General features: G+C 43.3%; 1 protein-coding gene across 2 annotated transcripts; it reads left to right on the top strand.

The window, feature by feature from the left end:
- The first annotated feature begins 6,560 nt into the window (after nt 1-6,560).
- On the top strand, nt 6,561-14,624 carry LOC112254245 (TAR DNA-binding protein 43-like). Of its 2 annotated transcripts, XR_002954132.2 has the most exons (6): nt 6,561-7,339; nt 7,544-7,707; nt 11,378-11,518; nt 12,102-12,272; nt 12,367-13,420; nt 14,074-14,624. XR_002954132.2 is itself a non-coding variant. In XM_024426612.2 (5 exons), exons 1-5 carry the CDS (start codon nt 7,099-7,101, stop codon nt 12,865-12,867), a joined length of 1,218 nt encoding a protein of 405 aa, XP_024282380.1. In that variant the 5' UTR covers nt 6,561-7,098; the 3' UTR covers nt 12,868-14,624. The 2 variants fall into 2 exon arrangements, 1 of the variants encoding a protein (XP_024282380.1); XM_024426612.2 differs by having other exon boundaries at nt 12,367-14,624.
- Nucleotides 14,625-15,338: the final 714 nt, after the last annotated feature.

Here is a 15,338-nt window from a genome sequence, read left to right as displayed (position 1 = left end):
TAAAGTGGAAAACCACACTACAGGCTGATGCAACTTTGATGTAATGTCCTTAAATCAAGTCAAAATTAGGCTCAGTAGTGTGTGTGGCCTCCACATGCCTGTATGACCTCCCTACAACGCCTGGGCATGCTCCTGATGAGGTGGCGGATGGTCTCCTGAGGGATCTCCTCCCAGACCTGGACTAAAGCATCCGCCAACTCCTGGACAGTATGGTGCAACGTGGCGTTGGTGGATGGAGCGAGACATGATGTCCCAGATGTGCTCAATTGGATTCAGGTCTGTGGAACGGGCGGGCCAGTCCATAGCATCAATGCCTTCCTCTTGCAGGAACTGCTGACACACTCCAAGTCCATATAGCTCATTTGTTAGCTATGAATCAGTCATATTGCTTGGGGAAAGAAGTTGTGCAAGAGCCTGTTGGTGTCGGACTTGATCCACCGGTACCTTTTGCAGTGCGGCAGCAGAGAAAATAGCCTATGGCTTGGGTGGTTGGAGTCTGACGATTTTCCAGGCCTTCTTTTCACACCGCCTAATATAGAGGTCCTGGATGGCAGGGAACTCGGGCCCAGTGATGTACTGGGCTATCTGCACAATGCTCTGTAGCGCCATGCGATGGAGGGCGGTGCTATTGCCATACCAAGCAGTGATGCATCCAGTCAATATGCTCTTAATGGTACAGCTGTAGAACCTTTTCAGGATTTGAGGGCCCATGCCAAACTTTTTCAACCTCCTGCGGGTGAAGAGACACTGTCGCACCTTCTTCACTACTGTGCATGTGTGTTTGGACCATTTTAAGTCTTTAGTGATTTGGACACCAAGGAACTTGAAACGGTCTACCAGCTCCACTCCTGCCCCGTTGATGTGGATAGGGGTGTGCTCGCGCTCCCTGTTTCCTGTTGTCCACGATCAACTCCTTGGTCTTGTTGACATTGACGGAGATGTTGTTGCTCTGGCACCGCACTGCCAGGTCACTGACCATGTGGGCTGACTCAATGTTGCCGATGATCAGGCCTACCACCGTTGTGTTGTCAGCGAACTTGATAATGGTGTTGGAGTCATGTGTGGCCACACAGTCGTGGGTGAACAGGGAGTACAGGGACTAAGCACACACCCCTGTGGGGCCCCTGTGTTAAGGGTCAGCGTGGTGGAGGTGATGTTGCCTACCTCATCACCTGGGGTCGGCCCATCAGGAAGTCCAGGATCCAGTTGCAGAGGGAGGTGTTCAGACCCAGAATCCTAAGCTTATTGAAGAGCTTGGAGGGGACAATGGTGTCGATCGCTGAGCTATAGTCAATGAATAGCATTCTCACATAGGTATTCCTCTTATCTAGGTGGGTGAGGGCAGTGTAGAGAGAAATTGAGATTGCGTCGTCTATGAATCTGTTGGGGCGGTATGCAAATTGAAGTGGGTCTAGTGTGGCTGGGATGGTAGAGTAAATGTGTGCCAAAACCAGCCTCTCAAAGCACTTCATGATTACAGAAGTGAGTGCTACAAGGTGGTAGTCATTGTGTCATGAAGCCTTAGAATTCTTAGGAACAGGAATGATTGTGGTCATCTTAAAACGTGGGGATTACAGACTGGAACAAGGAGAGATTGAAATTTACTGTGAATATGCCATATGGCGACCGGATCATATTTGTTTTTACCTTGGAGGATAAAGGATTTTTTCCAGGTCATACAATTAATTATTAGAGACTGACTTCTATTTGAGCCAGGCTTCTATTTCCTTAATACACTCAGTATTTTCTCATTTACATAGTTAATTGTTTAAGCATTCATTTACAGCCATTTTGATACATTTCTTTATTTCTTGCACTGTGTTGTCATTTACACACTGTCACATTTCTTTCATTTAAGTATGCCTCTATTTCGAGATTATTATATATTTTTTTAATTCACAGAATAATTATTCTTGGCCAGTTGTGTGCAGCCCTATGGGACTCTCGATCACGGCCGGTTGTGATCGAACCCGGGTCTGTATCACAAAAAATATACAAACAAATATTCCCAGTCAGAGCTTGTTAATTTCCGAGTTCCTAGTTGTCTTGAACGTGACATTAATGCTCAGAGGGAGACGGCAGGGTATTCCCTTTGAGTCAGGAACCAAAACTCCTCCATAGTGACCCGTAAATGCATTCGGTCACATGACAGCTCGATCAGCTGTTCGATTTCACTTACAAGCATGTCAACTGAGCCAGGATCACAGTAAAACGGATTGAGAAGTAGGTCCCAAAATGCTCTTCCAAGCGTTGGAGGCGAGCAGTCATCACTTGTGTGGGACACTTACTGATGCTCTTTTCTGTTAGAAACATGCACAGCCAAGGGAAGGAGGCATGTTTACCTTTTGAAAGACTCCCTCCAATAAGAATTATTTCCTCTGAATTCACTGATTAGGTCACTCATCTGTAGAATGTTTTTGTATTTCCCCTGCATGCTTGCGTTCAGTTCGTTCAGTTTCCCAAATATGTCTGTTACATAGTCAAGGAGACAGATTTTATTTTCATTACACAGATAGTCAAACAAGTCTGTTTTTTAAATCCATTGTGAATGACAACAGGTCCTCTCTCAATGCGAAAAATCTTTCTAGCACTCCCCCTCGATAACCACCAAGCCTCGGAGTGAAATAGAACATGGTCTTGCTCTGATCCCATATCTCCATCGTTTCAGTCTCCTGAGGGGGAATAGGTTTTTGTCGTGCCCTCTTCACGACTGTCGTGGTGTGCTTGGACCATGTTAGTTTGTTGGTGATGTGGACGCCAAGGAACTTGAAGGTCTCAACCTGCTCCACTACAGCCCCGTTTAACAGTGTTTTCTGACAAAGGTATTGATGTGAGTTTTTGTGCCTTTTTTGGGATGCCACAGGGATGCCTCTCCACAGGGATGCCTCTTTCTTTTATTTTTTTCTTATTTTATTTTAGGTACTTTTTACCCCTTTTTCTCCCCAATTGGTACTCTTGTCCCATCGCTGCAACGCCCATACAGACTCAGGAGAGGCGAAGGTCGAGAGCCATGCGTCCTCCGAAACACGACCCCTCCAAGCCGCACTGCTTCTTGACACATCGCTGCTTAACCCGGAAGCCAGCCGCACCAATGTGACAGAGGAAACACCGTACAGCTGGCGACCGTAGTCAGCGTGCATGTGTCCGGCCACCACAAGGAGTCACTAGAGCGCGTTGGGACAAGGACATCCCAGCCGGCCAAACCCTCCCTTCTTACCTTGAAAGTGAGATATTTAATCACTTCTCTAGTTCGCAGAGCAATACTCTGGGCGTACTGCCAAATAATGAGTGATAGTGTGGTGTACTCCTTTGTGCAGTCAACTCGTCACTCGCATGAACCCAAACAAGACAGGTTATTTCAAAAGCAGCATTGTGCTAAACATACTGCGATCACACAAACACAAGAGATTTCCATCACAAGACATTGGAGTTCTGGATAGGTCCCTAAGACCTTTTTCCTTTTCTACTCCTCAGCCTGGTCGTCGTGCCACTGCCTCGCCACCGTGTCGCCACTCTCCGACTGACTGACCAGGCCTGCCCTGCAGAGGCCCCTCCCTAATGGGGTCACCTCTCCCCTCTCACCCGCCCGTACTTTTCAAATGTGAATTCCATAAACTTGAATCCCCCCCTCAATTTTCAAATCACGTAGAGGGCTTGGCCTGTTTCACGATAGCAACCATAAGTCCGTTTATAACATTCCATCATTGGTTACTCTAAGAGTTCTCCATATTGACATTGGCTGCGGCCTCAGGCCCTATGGTGCTAAGCTTGGAAAAGTAATTCCAATTTCGACTCCTTCCTTTATTACTAATAGGATAGACCAAGTGGTGCTGTTCTATGCAATCTTATTACCATACCAACTATATCAATACTATATCAATATCAACCATCAGACAGGGCCTGCAACCGCCTATTGAACATAGCTTGTTTGAGTTGGAGACCCCAAGTGACTTTAAAAACCGTAAAGGACTTAGGTTGATGCATCTTTACATTAGCATCTTACTTCCTGGATTACATCATCAGATCTGGGCTATGCAGATGAATACGGACATTCTTGTATTGACGGAAACTTGGATCTCTGGGGACATTCTGTACTCTGATTTTAATAGTGAGGGTTATAATGTGACAGACAGGGTAGAGGTGGTGTAGTGGCTATTTCCCTTTCCCAAAAATATTTGCTACCATCTTTAAGCCTTTGTCTGGGGAAGTATGTATCCATAACTGTTATAAGGGTCTACCGTCCTCCCTCGTCTAACCTTCGTGCACTTGAGGAGTTAATAGGTTTGTCTTCTTTTATTTAATCAGAAGTTATTATCCTGGGTGACCTAAATTATGTTTGGGAAATGCAAGTTTCAGGCAATCTAAAAGACGTGTAATGATCTACTTCCATCACGCCAGTATCCCTGCCCATTGTAAATATGGTAATGGTACTGACCCTGTATACAGTGCATTTGGAAAGTATTCAGACCGCTTTACTTTTTCCACATTTTGTTACATTACAGCCTTAGTCTAAAATGGATTAAATAGTTTTTCCCGCCTCATCAGTTTACACACAATACCCCATAATGACAAAGCAAAAAAGGTTTAAAAAAAACAACTGAAATATCACATTTACATAAGTATTCAGACCCTTTACTCAGTACTTTGTTGAAGCACCTTTGGCAGCGATTATAGCATCGAGTCTTCTTGGGTATGAAGCTACAAGCTTGGCAACCTGTATTTGGGGAGTTTCTCCCATTCTGCTCTGCAGATCCTCTCAAGCTTTGTCAGGTTGAATGGGGGGGCGTTGATGTACAGATATCTTCAGGTCTCGCCAGAGATTTTTGATCAGGTTCAAGTCCGGGCTCTGGCTGAGCCACTCAAGGACATTCAATGACTTGTCCCGAAGCCACACCTGCATTGTCTTGGCTGTGTGCTTAGGGCCATTGTCCTGTTGGAAGGTGAACCTTCACCCCAGTCTTAGGTCTTGAATGCTCTGGAGCAGGTTTTCATCAAGGATCTCTCTGTACTTTGCTCCCTTCATCTTTGCTTCGATTCTGACTAGTCTCCCAGTCCCTGCCGCTGAAAAACATCCCCAAAGCATGATGCTGCCACCATCATGTTTCACCGTAGGGATGGTGCCAGGTTTCCTCCAGACGTGATGCTTGGCATTCAGACCAGAGTTCAATCTTGGTTTCATCAGACCAGAGAATCTTGTTTCTCATGGTCTGAGAGTCTTTAGGTGCCCTTTGCCAAATTCCAAGCGGGCTGTCATATGCCTTTTACTGAGGAGAGGCTTCCATCTGGCCACTCTACCATAAAGGCCTGATTGGTGGAGTGCTGTAGAAATGGTTGTCCTTCTGGAAGATTCTCCCATCTCCACAGAGGAATTCTAGAGCTCTGTAACAGTGACCATCGAGTTCTTGGTCACCTACCTGACCAAGGTCCTTCTCTCCCGATTGCTTAGTTTGGCCGGGCAGCCTTGGTGGTTCCAAACTTCTTCTATTTAAGAATGATGGAGGCCACGGTGTTCTTCGGGACCTTCAATGCTGCAGAAATGTTTTGGTACCCTTCCCCAGATGTGTGCCTCAACACAATCCTGTCTTGGAGCTCTAGGACAATTCTTTCGACATCATGGCTTGGTTTTTGCTCTGACATTCACTGTCAACTGTGGGACCTTATATAGACAGGTGTGTGTGTGTGTATTAGGATGTCCCTTGGGGGTATCCGTACCTATGTAGGACATGCGAGGGTTAGGTTAATAAACAGGCTGGAGCTAGAACCTCGTTGTCACGCGTCCTTATTTTAGATCATACTACAGTGTGCCTTTCCAAATCATGTCCAATATATTTAATTTACCACAGGGTGGACTCCAATGAAGTTGTAGAAACATCTCAAGGATGATCAATGGAAACAGGTGCCCCTTAGCTGAATTTTGCGTCTCACAGTAAAGGATCTGAATAATTATTGTTTACAAGGCCCTACTTCATAAACTTCCTATCTAACTTTGCTGTTGAAATATAGACGCCTGAGTTCCTATCGTTTTTAATGCACCGTATTGCTGGAACAAAATTCTAAATGTAATATTGATGTTCTTGTGATGTTCGAGCAATTTAAACTATTGATTGGGGACTTATTGGTGAGGAATATTTTTCTGGTTGATTTGTGATGATAAGGAAGTTTTTTTAAGGAAGAAATTAATACGTTTCTGGTTAACAACACGGAGAGATGAGCAGCAACCAGGAGTTCATGTCTGGCATGAAAGGAGGCGTTCAAGTTGACGCCTAGTTGTTCCCGGGTCCCAGTTGTCACATGAACTCATAATTAAGTTTGAAAAACTGGGTTTATCAAATCTTTACATAGGGGGGACGCCGCAGTAGTTATCGACTATGCATCTCCGTGGTTATCATTTACACAAGTCCATTTTTTTTACACAAATACGTTTACCAAGATCATAGTGAAAAATGTGTAACATTTGCCTGGAAAAAAATATTTATCCGTTTCTGTTATTTCCTAGCTGCACAACACCCCACCCCCCTCCTTTTTACCATGATATGATCCAAGATAATGACGCACTTCCTCCATGATAATGCCATTTTGATCGGGAAGAATAGCGTGTTTATTTTCGTCGCAGGTGTGTTTGAGGTTGAATATTTGCTCTAAACGCGCAGTATTACGTGTATGCTACTTTAGAAAATATTAGTTAAGACTTAACGTTAATTATACGATTGCTCGATTTCAAATTACTTGGACGAAATTTCAACTTTTAGGACCAACACGGCACGAAACGCCGTTAGCTCACTAAAAGCTCCATTGCTAAAGCTAGGTCGTCCGGTGTAGATGACAGAGCAAGCTAACAAAGGAACACTGAGTGGGACCGAGGCAGGTTCGTTTGCTTGAATATCTCACGAGCTCTAGTTAGTCGTTTAAATACAATTTCATTTAAGCAACGTCCAACATCTAAACTGATTTTTATTTTTTATAAACCGCGGTGTATTTTCCGAACTATTTTTTTGTATTAATCAACTAGTCGTCGGGCATATCGAAGTGGGTAGAGAGCTAATTTTACATAGCCAGTGCAGTATTTTTGACTGAGAAAAGGCGTAATTGTAGGTACAAATGGCAGAGTTGTACATTCGTGTGGCCGAAGAAGAGAATGAGGAGCCCATGGAGATCCCTTCTGAGGACGATGGCTCTGTGTTGCTTTCTACCGTGGCAGCTCAGTTTCCTGGGGCTTGCGGCCTACGATTCAGGAGTCCTGTTTCACAGTGTATGAGAGGGGTCCGTTTGGTGGAAGGGATTCTTCATGCGCCTGAGAACGGCTGGGGCAATCTGGTCTATGTCGTCAATTATCCCAAAGGTATGTTGACTAAACTATGACATGTTTATTTTAATTAGCCACCAACTAGTGGACGTATGTAATATTTACATACTCAATTAATTATTAAAGATTGAAAGGTTCCCTAGCTATACTCATTCCACATGATGCATATCTAACTAGGCAAATGTCAGTCTCAAGTGCTACATCAAGGAATGAATGACGATCCCTACCACACTATTTCAGACAATAAAAGGAAAATGGACGAGATCGATGCCGCCTCTGCTGTGAAGATGAAGAGAGGTGACATGAAGACATCTGATCTGATTGTACTGGGGTTGCCATGGAAGACAACTGAACAGGACCTGAAAGATTACTTCAGCACCTTTGGGGAAGTCATCATGGTGCAGGTACAGTTGCAAATTTGAGACGTTCTTTGCAGATGTTTCTTTTAGGTACCTTCACTATTTTTGTTCTCCCAGCTGTAAATTGGAACTGACACTGTTTTAACCATTTTGTAAAAATAAAACAAATGCATAATCATATCGGTCTAAAATTTCAAATTCAGTTTATGCTTCAAAACCAACTTTTTAAGAGGTAAAAATAAAAAATGTTTTCACTATGTAATGGAATGTTGTGTAAGGTTTTGTTGGCAGAATTAACTTCTCGATGCACCCATCCAGATAGCGGGATCATTTGTCAACATCTGCTGAATTGCAGAGCGCCAAATTCAATTACTAAAAATATTTAATTGTCATGAAATCAAAAGTGCAATATAGCAAAACACAGCTTAGCTTGTTGTTAATCCACCTGGTGTGTCAGATTTCAAAAACCTTTCGGCGAAAGCATGCCAAGCGTTTATGTAAGGACATCCTTCTCAGTAGACAAAACATTAAACAGCTAGCAGCCAAGTAGATTTGTGACGAAAGTCAGAAAAGCAATAAAATTAATCGCTTACCTTTGATCTTCGGATGTTTGCACTCACGAGACTCCCAGTTACACAAATGTTCCTTTTGTTCCATAAATATTATTTTTATATCCAAAATACCTCCATATGGTTGGCGCGTTATGTTCAGAAATCAACAGGCTCGAGTGGTCACAACCAGGCAGACGAAAATTCCAAGTAGTATCCGTAAAGTTCGTAGAAACATGTCAAACGTTTTTTATAATCAATCCTCGGGTTGTTTTTACAAGAGATAATATTTCAACCGGGACTGTAGCTTCTTCAATAGGAGAGAGAGAGAAAATGTCTGTTCCAAGCTGTTGCACATGCAAAATACTGCTGACACCCAGCCATACAATGATGCGATGTGATCTTTCTCGCTCATTTTTCGAAATAAAAGCCTGAAACTGTCTAAAGACTGTTCACACCATGGGGAAGCCATAGGAAAAGGAATCTGGTTGATATCCCTTTTCCATGGTAAAAATTGCATTGTTTGGGAGTGCAAGGGCAAATTGAGTTATTGCACATGCGCACTTTACAGAAAAGGTTCTCGCTAACAGAAATATGCAGACATGCTAGAACTCGCCATTAGGATCTTGCTAGCTCATGTTTGGCTCTGCCTCCCTCCTTGCTTGTTCTGCCCACTGACACATTTGTTTCCATTGGAAATGATAGACTGTGGTCTCTTGGGTTAGTTGTAAAAATCTTTGCTTGTACTGTTACCTAGATAGCTGCTGGAGGTTATTGCCTGGAATTGTCAGCTTTGGTGGCTACAGAGATTGGGATTGAAGTGTCACTTGGTTGGCTAAGAAATGTGACTCATTAGTTTAAGATGGCTACTCATTTACTCAAACTTGAACAACTGTTAGCATATCGCCTAGTTGTCAATCAAAATGTATTTGACGTGGATGAAATTACCACTGAGCAGGCAGGCAAGCTGTAAATCCATCCACCTGTTAAAACATGGGTTATTATGGGACTGGGGGCTGGCTGAGCAGGGTAGCCTACTCCTCTTTGGATTCACGGTGCAATTTTGACAGAAAAAGTTGGGTTTTATCTACCATTCCCTGTGCTAGATTTAGGCTCATCTGGCTAACATCGTTCTGTTGTGCAGCGGCAACTGAGGGAGAGATCATGCTTGTTTTTTAGTATTTTATTATTATTTTTCACCCCTTTTTTTCTCCCCAATTTCGTGGTATCCAATTGGTAGTAGTTAGTCTTCTCACATCGCTGCAACTCCCGTACGGACTCGGGAGAGGTGAAGGTCGAGAGCCATGCGTCCTCTGAAACACAACCCAACCAAGCCGCACTGCTTCTTGACAAGCCAGCCGCTCCAATGTGTCGGAGGAAACACCGTACACCTGGCGACAGTGTCAGTGTGCACGGCGCCCGGCCCGCCACAGGAGTTGCTAGTGCGCGATGAGTAAAGGATATCCCTGCCGGCCAAACCCTAACCCGGACGACACTGGGACAATTGTGAGCCGCCCCATGGGCCTCCAGGTCGCGGCCGGCTGCGACGGAGCCTGGACTAAAACCCAGAATTTCTAGTGGCACAGCTAGCACTGCGATGCAGTGCCTTAGACCACTGCGCCACTCGGGAGGCCAGCTGTTGGTTTTTTGATTAATGTGAAGTTCTCAGAAGTAAGACTGCCTTGGTATTATATTATTGCAGAAAACCATTCAGGTTTCTTGTGAATTTTGCTACTGCTTTCTAACCAAAGTCAAGTTCTTCTGCTGCATGTAAACAGTCCAGTAGTGCAACATCAACGTGAATGGCATAGGACTGTTTGGATAGCCTATTTTCATAATAGGCCTACTCTAGCTGTGATTGGTTATGGCGCACTGGTCTGCGTAGAGTCGACCTGGACAACATATTAACCTCTAGCGTCAAGCAATCCCGTATCCGGGAGCGTAATCATAGCCTCAAGCTCATTACCATAACGCAACGTTTCCTATTCATGAAAATCGCAAATGAAATGAAATAAATATATTGAAACACAAGCTTAGCCTTTTGTTAACAACACTGTCATCTCAGATTTTCAAAATATGCTTTAACCAAAGCTACACAAGCATTTGTGTAAGAGTATTGATAGCCTAGCATAGAATTAAGCCTAGCATTCAGCAGGCAACATTTTCACAAAAACAAGAAAAGCATTCAAATAAAATCATTTACCTTTGAAGAACTTCGGATGTTTTCAATGACGAGAGACTCAGTTAGATAGCAAATGTTAAATTTTTCCAAAAATATTATTTGTGTAAGAGAAATAGCTCCGTTTTGTTCATTTGGCTAAGAAAAATGTAGTCAACACAACGCCAAACTTTTTCCCAAATTAGCTCCATAATATCGACAGAAACATGGCAAACGTTGTTTAGAATCAATCCTCAAGGTGTTTTTCACAATTCTATTCGATGAAAAATCATTCCTGGCAGTCGGTTTCTCATCCGAGGAAAACGGAAAAATACTGCAGCTGGAGATTACGCAATAATTGCGACGGAGGACACCAAGTGACCACCTGGTAGATGTAGTGTCTTATGGTCAATCTTCCAATGATATGCCTACAAATACGTCACAATGCTGCAGACACCTTGGGGAAAACGTGGAAAAGGTAAGCTGACTCCTAGCTCCGCCACAGCCATATAAGGAGTCATTGCCATGAGGCCGTTTCAAAAAATGCGGCACTTCCTGATTGTATTTTTATGTTTTTTTCTGTAACATCAGTTCTGTGGCACTCACAGACAATATCTTTGCAGTTTTGGAAACGTCAGTTTTCTTTCCAAAGATGTCAATTATATGCATAGTCGAGCATCTTTTCGTGACAAAATATCTTGTTTAAAACAAACGTTTTTCATCCAAAAATTAAAATAGTGCCCCCTATATCCAAGAAGTTAATTGCCCAAACGCACGGCCGCTTTCCCATTCATTTCACTCTAGAATTTTCACAAATACCTGACTGTCATTTCCAAACCAGATATGTGCTCTGCTTGTTGCAAAATGATAAATGTGCCACTCTTTCCGAGGGTGTATGTGATAAGAAAAAGAAAAAAGATTTTGATGGTGCTAAATCTTGTCAGTTCCTTTTTAGTGTGCAATTCCTTGGTATATCTGTGGTGCCTTCACTACATGCTCCTCTTCACAGGTGAAACGAGATGTGAAGACTGGAAACTCAAAGGGGTTTGGCTTTGTGAGGTTTACTGAGTATGAGACTCAAGACAAAGTGATCTCACAACGCCACATGATTGATGGAAGATGGTGTGACTGCAAACTCCCCAACTCCAAGGTAGGCGTTTTTGTTTCTGTATGGTGTGTAACGTTAATTATTAACGGCAAGAGCACTTGTTTCAGATGTGAATTCAGGTGAAAGCTGTGATCCCTTATTGATGTCACTTATTCAATCCACTTCAAATCAGTGTAGTTGAAGGGGAGGAGACGGGTTAAAGAATCATTTTTAAGCCTTGAGACAATTGAGACATGGATTGTGTGTGTCATTCAGAGGGTGAACGAGAAAGGCAAAAGATATGTGCCTTTGAACAGGGGTATGATGGTAGGTGCCATGCGCACCGGTTTGTGTCAAGAACTGCAACACCGCTGGGTATTTCTCACTCTCAACACTTTCCCATGTGTGTCAAGAATGGTCCACCACCCAAAGGACATCCAGCCATCTTGACACAACTGTGGGAAGCATTGGAGTCAACATGGGCATGAGCATCCCTGTGGAATGCTTTTGACACCTTGGAGATTCCATACCCTGACTAATTTAGGCTGTTTTGGGGGGGAGGGGTGCAACTCAATAATAGGAAGATGTTCCTAATGTTTGCTATATTGTTAATGTGTGAACCTTTACATTTTATTTTGTGAAACAGCAAGGTCCAGATGAGCCCATGAGAAGCAGAAAAGTGTTTGTAGGCCGTTGCACTGAAGACTTGTCCGCTGATGAACTGCGACAGTTCTTCATGCAGTATGGTGAGGTCACTGACGTCTTCATCCCCAAGCCCTTCCGTGCCTTTGCCTTCGTCAGCTTTGCCGATGACCAGGTAGGTGCCACCGCAAATTCAAAGACCTTGTTCTATTTGCCTTCTGCTGAATTGCCCCTTAAACCTCAGACTGACCCGCATGTCTTCTCTCCAGGTTGCCAGTTCCCTATGTGGAGAGGACCTGATTATTAAGGGGGTCAGCGTGCACATCTCAAATGCTGAGCCAAAACACGGCAGTAGGCAGATGACGGAGCGAGCAGGGCGGTTTGGGAACGGGTTTGGGGCTCAGGGCTTTGGTAGTAACCGCACAGGGTTAGGGACCAGCGCCAGTAGTAATATGGCTAATTTTGGCAACTTTAGTCTGAACCCTGCCATGATGGCTGCTGCTCAGGCTGCCCTACAGAGCAGTTGGGGAATGATGGGTATGTTGGCTAGTCAGCAAGGGCAAACTGCCACCTCAGGCACCACCTCCACTGGGCAGCCTAACTCCACCAGAGATCAGAGCCAGGCCTACAGCACAGGCAACAGTAACTACGGCACCAACTCAGCCAGTCTAGGTTGGGGTACCGGTTCTAATGCAACAGCCAGTGGTAGTGGGTTTAGCTCAGGATTTGGCTCCAGTATGGAGTCCAAGTCTTCCGGGTGGGGTATGTGAAATAGTTTGATGGTAAGTATTGTGAGGTCTTTTTCCTAATTTATTTCTGGTGTTATGTGTGTCTGATACTTAAACGCTTTTGTGAAGGCTGTTTTGTACATTTGGAGATCAAGATTTTAATTTAGAAAGTGTTTGAAATGAATTATTGTTTACCAGAGTCATCCTACTTTTGAAGTCAAATTTATTTGTTCTTAAGTTTGTTATATCCTGACTTATTTTCAACTGGATTCTTTGATGCATGCATTGTGAGTTGTGATGTTTCTGAATGCATGAGAAATCACTGGTTCACTATCCATCTGTATATTTGACAACAATCTTGCATTGGAAAGAATCTGGTTGAAACTTAAATGTTATAAGTGCAACTTTATTTTCAGTCTCTAGTTAAATGGAAAAGCCTTCACTACAATCTCTTCTGCAGTTCACCTCTCTTCCATTTTCCCGGGAAGAAGCTCCTCTTTGGCAGCATTCTTTGGGTGATGTCAATATCACTCTCTTCCATCTATAAATGCTTTGCCATCAAAGAACGGCTTCACTCCGCATGTTCTAAGAGACGGTGGGTGTTTAATTTTTATCCACTTTTTAATGGAAAGAACTGCGCAACTGACATTAAGAACTCGTGAGTGCGATTGAGGATGGCTTGTGGCGAAGAGTGAATCGATGAGTGAGCGAACAGAGAGAAAAAGAAAGCGTGAAACGGACTGGTTGTGCGATGAAAGAGCCCAATTTGACTGCTGTTGTGAGTGTGAATGGACTCTGCAGATGCTACAAGCCCCCCCCAAATGGACTTTCATTTACTAGTACTTCAAGATCTCTCTTTGCAATTTGTCACACCCTCCTGTAGTATATTGATCAAGTGCAGAAGTGGTACCCAAATGTAGTGTGGAATGTTGTGCTGAATATTTGTCTTGTATTATATAACCTACATGACCTGAGTGGTGTGTGTGTGTGTGGTTTCTTTCCTTGTTATTGATGCTCTCTGTGTGAACTTTGATGTGGATGACACCTGCTGAGGACACTGGGGACGTGAGTGATGGTGTGAGAACGTGGTGTGGTTGTCAAATGTTTCCCAGTGTGTGATTCTCCGGTGTGTTTTAGATATGTCAAATGGAGGTCTCTAATAAAATGTTTGAATAGTTATATTTATTTGAATACTAGTTACTTTTGTGTCATTTGAATTGTCAAATCTAACTTAATTCACATATCTAGGGACCTTGGACACTGCTGACCGAGGTTTGCATCTGAACCCAGACCGGAGTCAGTGTCCTGAAGGATGAAGACAGAAGTCCTCACAGGCTTGAAATGGGGCCTCTTAAATTTATGCCAACTTAAAAGGAGTCAGAATTGGGTAGTAAGTTTGGATACATTTATGATCTATTCTGTCAGACATAACCAAGGTTCTTTTTTTCAATGGGCTTAATTTTAAATTAACGTGAATGCATTATTTGGGCAGAGGAGTAATTTATGTCTTAATGTATTCTTTGGGACGTAAGACAAATAATGAACAGGTTATGGTATTTCAGATTTGCACACTGGGAAATAGTGTCCTGTCCATAAAGGATGTTATGGCATGTGTCGAAATGAAGCTAAATGGAAACACCAGTTGTCCTTTTAATTAAACATTTTATTGAACAGATTTTTTTTAGTATAACCTGTTGGGGGGATGAAGTTGGAACCGTGCTCTTAACATTTCAGCCAATGAATATATTCTCACTGTACCACTTGTTGGATGATAATTAATAAATATTTTCTACAAGTTGGTTGAGCCAGTTGATGCCCTTTAATGTGCAATATTAGTACAAGCACAGCCGTTACCTAGTAGTGTCTGCAGAATTGAACCTATTCACTTAGTACTAGGGTAGCCTCTTAGCTCTAGCATGTTGTTCCTTCCTACTCAATAGCCTGGTTCTTCCCTGCACTCTTATGTCTGCTCCTGGTTCGTGTTGACAAACTCTTCCCTCTTCCTTTTGTGTGAAGTTACAAGAAAGGGGAATACATTGTCAGACGACGACAGTATCGTTGCCAGGTCGTTGCACTCATCTGATTTATGAAATCGAAGCAAATTATGAATGAACTGTTTATTCTGTTTACAACTGACCCTGCAGAGAAGTTGATGCCAAATAGTTTCCTACCTACTTCTGAACAGCCAGAATATAACTACACTGCATAAATGAGAGCCTGGAAATCAAGTCCATCTGTAGCTGGAGGATTGTCTGTCTGAATAAACACCAGATTTTAAAACATCACTGCAAACTGTATGAAGACCTTTTTACCTTGCAAAGGCCTTTGCAAAAATATCTTAAAAGATAAAGAATACTGTCAATCATCCTGAAACATACAAGCAGACTTTGTGTGTCCGTGTATAGTGGATTACTCTCCCTGTCGCTCCCTCATCTGCATTGCTCTGAAAACGCAGGGCGGGGGAAAGCCATGATGACCTCTGGGCCCGAAAGTTATCCTCGCCTGACAAGTTT

Source organism: Oncorhynchus tshawytscha, linkage group LG07 (assembly GCF_018296145.1).
Source record: "Oncorhynchus tshawytscha isolate Ot180627B linkage group LG07, Otsh_v2.0, whole genome shotgun sequence".
Lineage (NCBI taxonomy): Eukaryota > Metazoa > Chordata > Actinopteri > Salmoniformes > Salmonidae > Oncorhynchus > Oncorhynchus tshawytscha.
The sequence above is the reverse complement of the archived record's forward strand: the minus strand, read 5'-3'. Positions and strand labels throughout refer to the sequence as shown.

What these genes read in the sequence shown, in the direction of transcription:
- LOC112254245 (XM_024426612.2), top strand. Translation starts at nt 7,099, where the DNA reads ATGGCAGAGTTGTACATTCGTGTGGCCGAAGAAGAGAATGAGGAGCCC. An exon ending in TGTCGTCAATTATCCCAAAG is followed by an intron (nt 7,340 to 7,543) that starts GTATGTTGACTA and finishes ACACTATTTCAG; the next exon opens with ACAATAAAAGGAAAATGGAC. An exon ending in GGGAAGTCATCATGGTGCAG is followed by an intron (nt 7,708 to 11,377) that starts GTACAGTTGCAA and finishes TCCTCTTCACAG; the next exon opens with GTGAAACGAGATGTGAAGAC.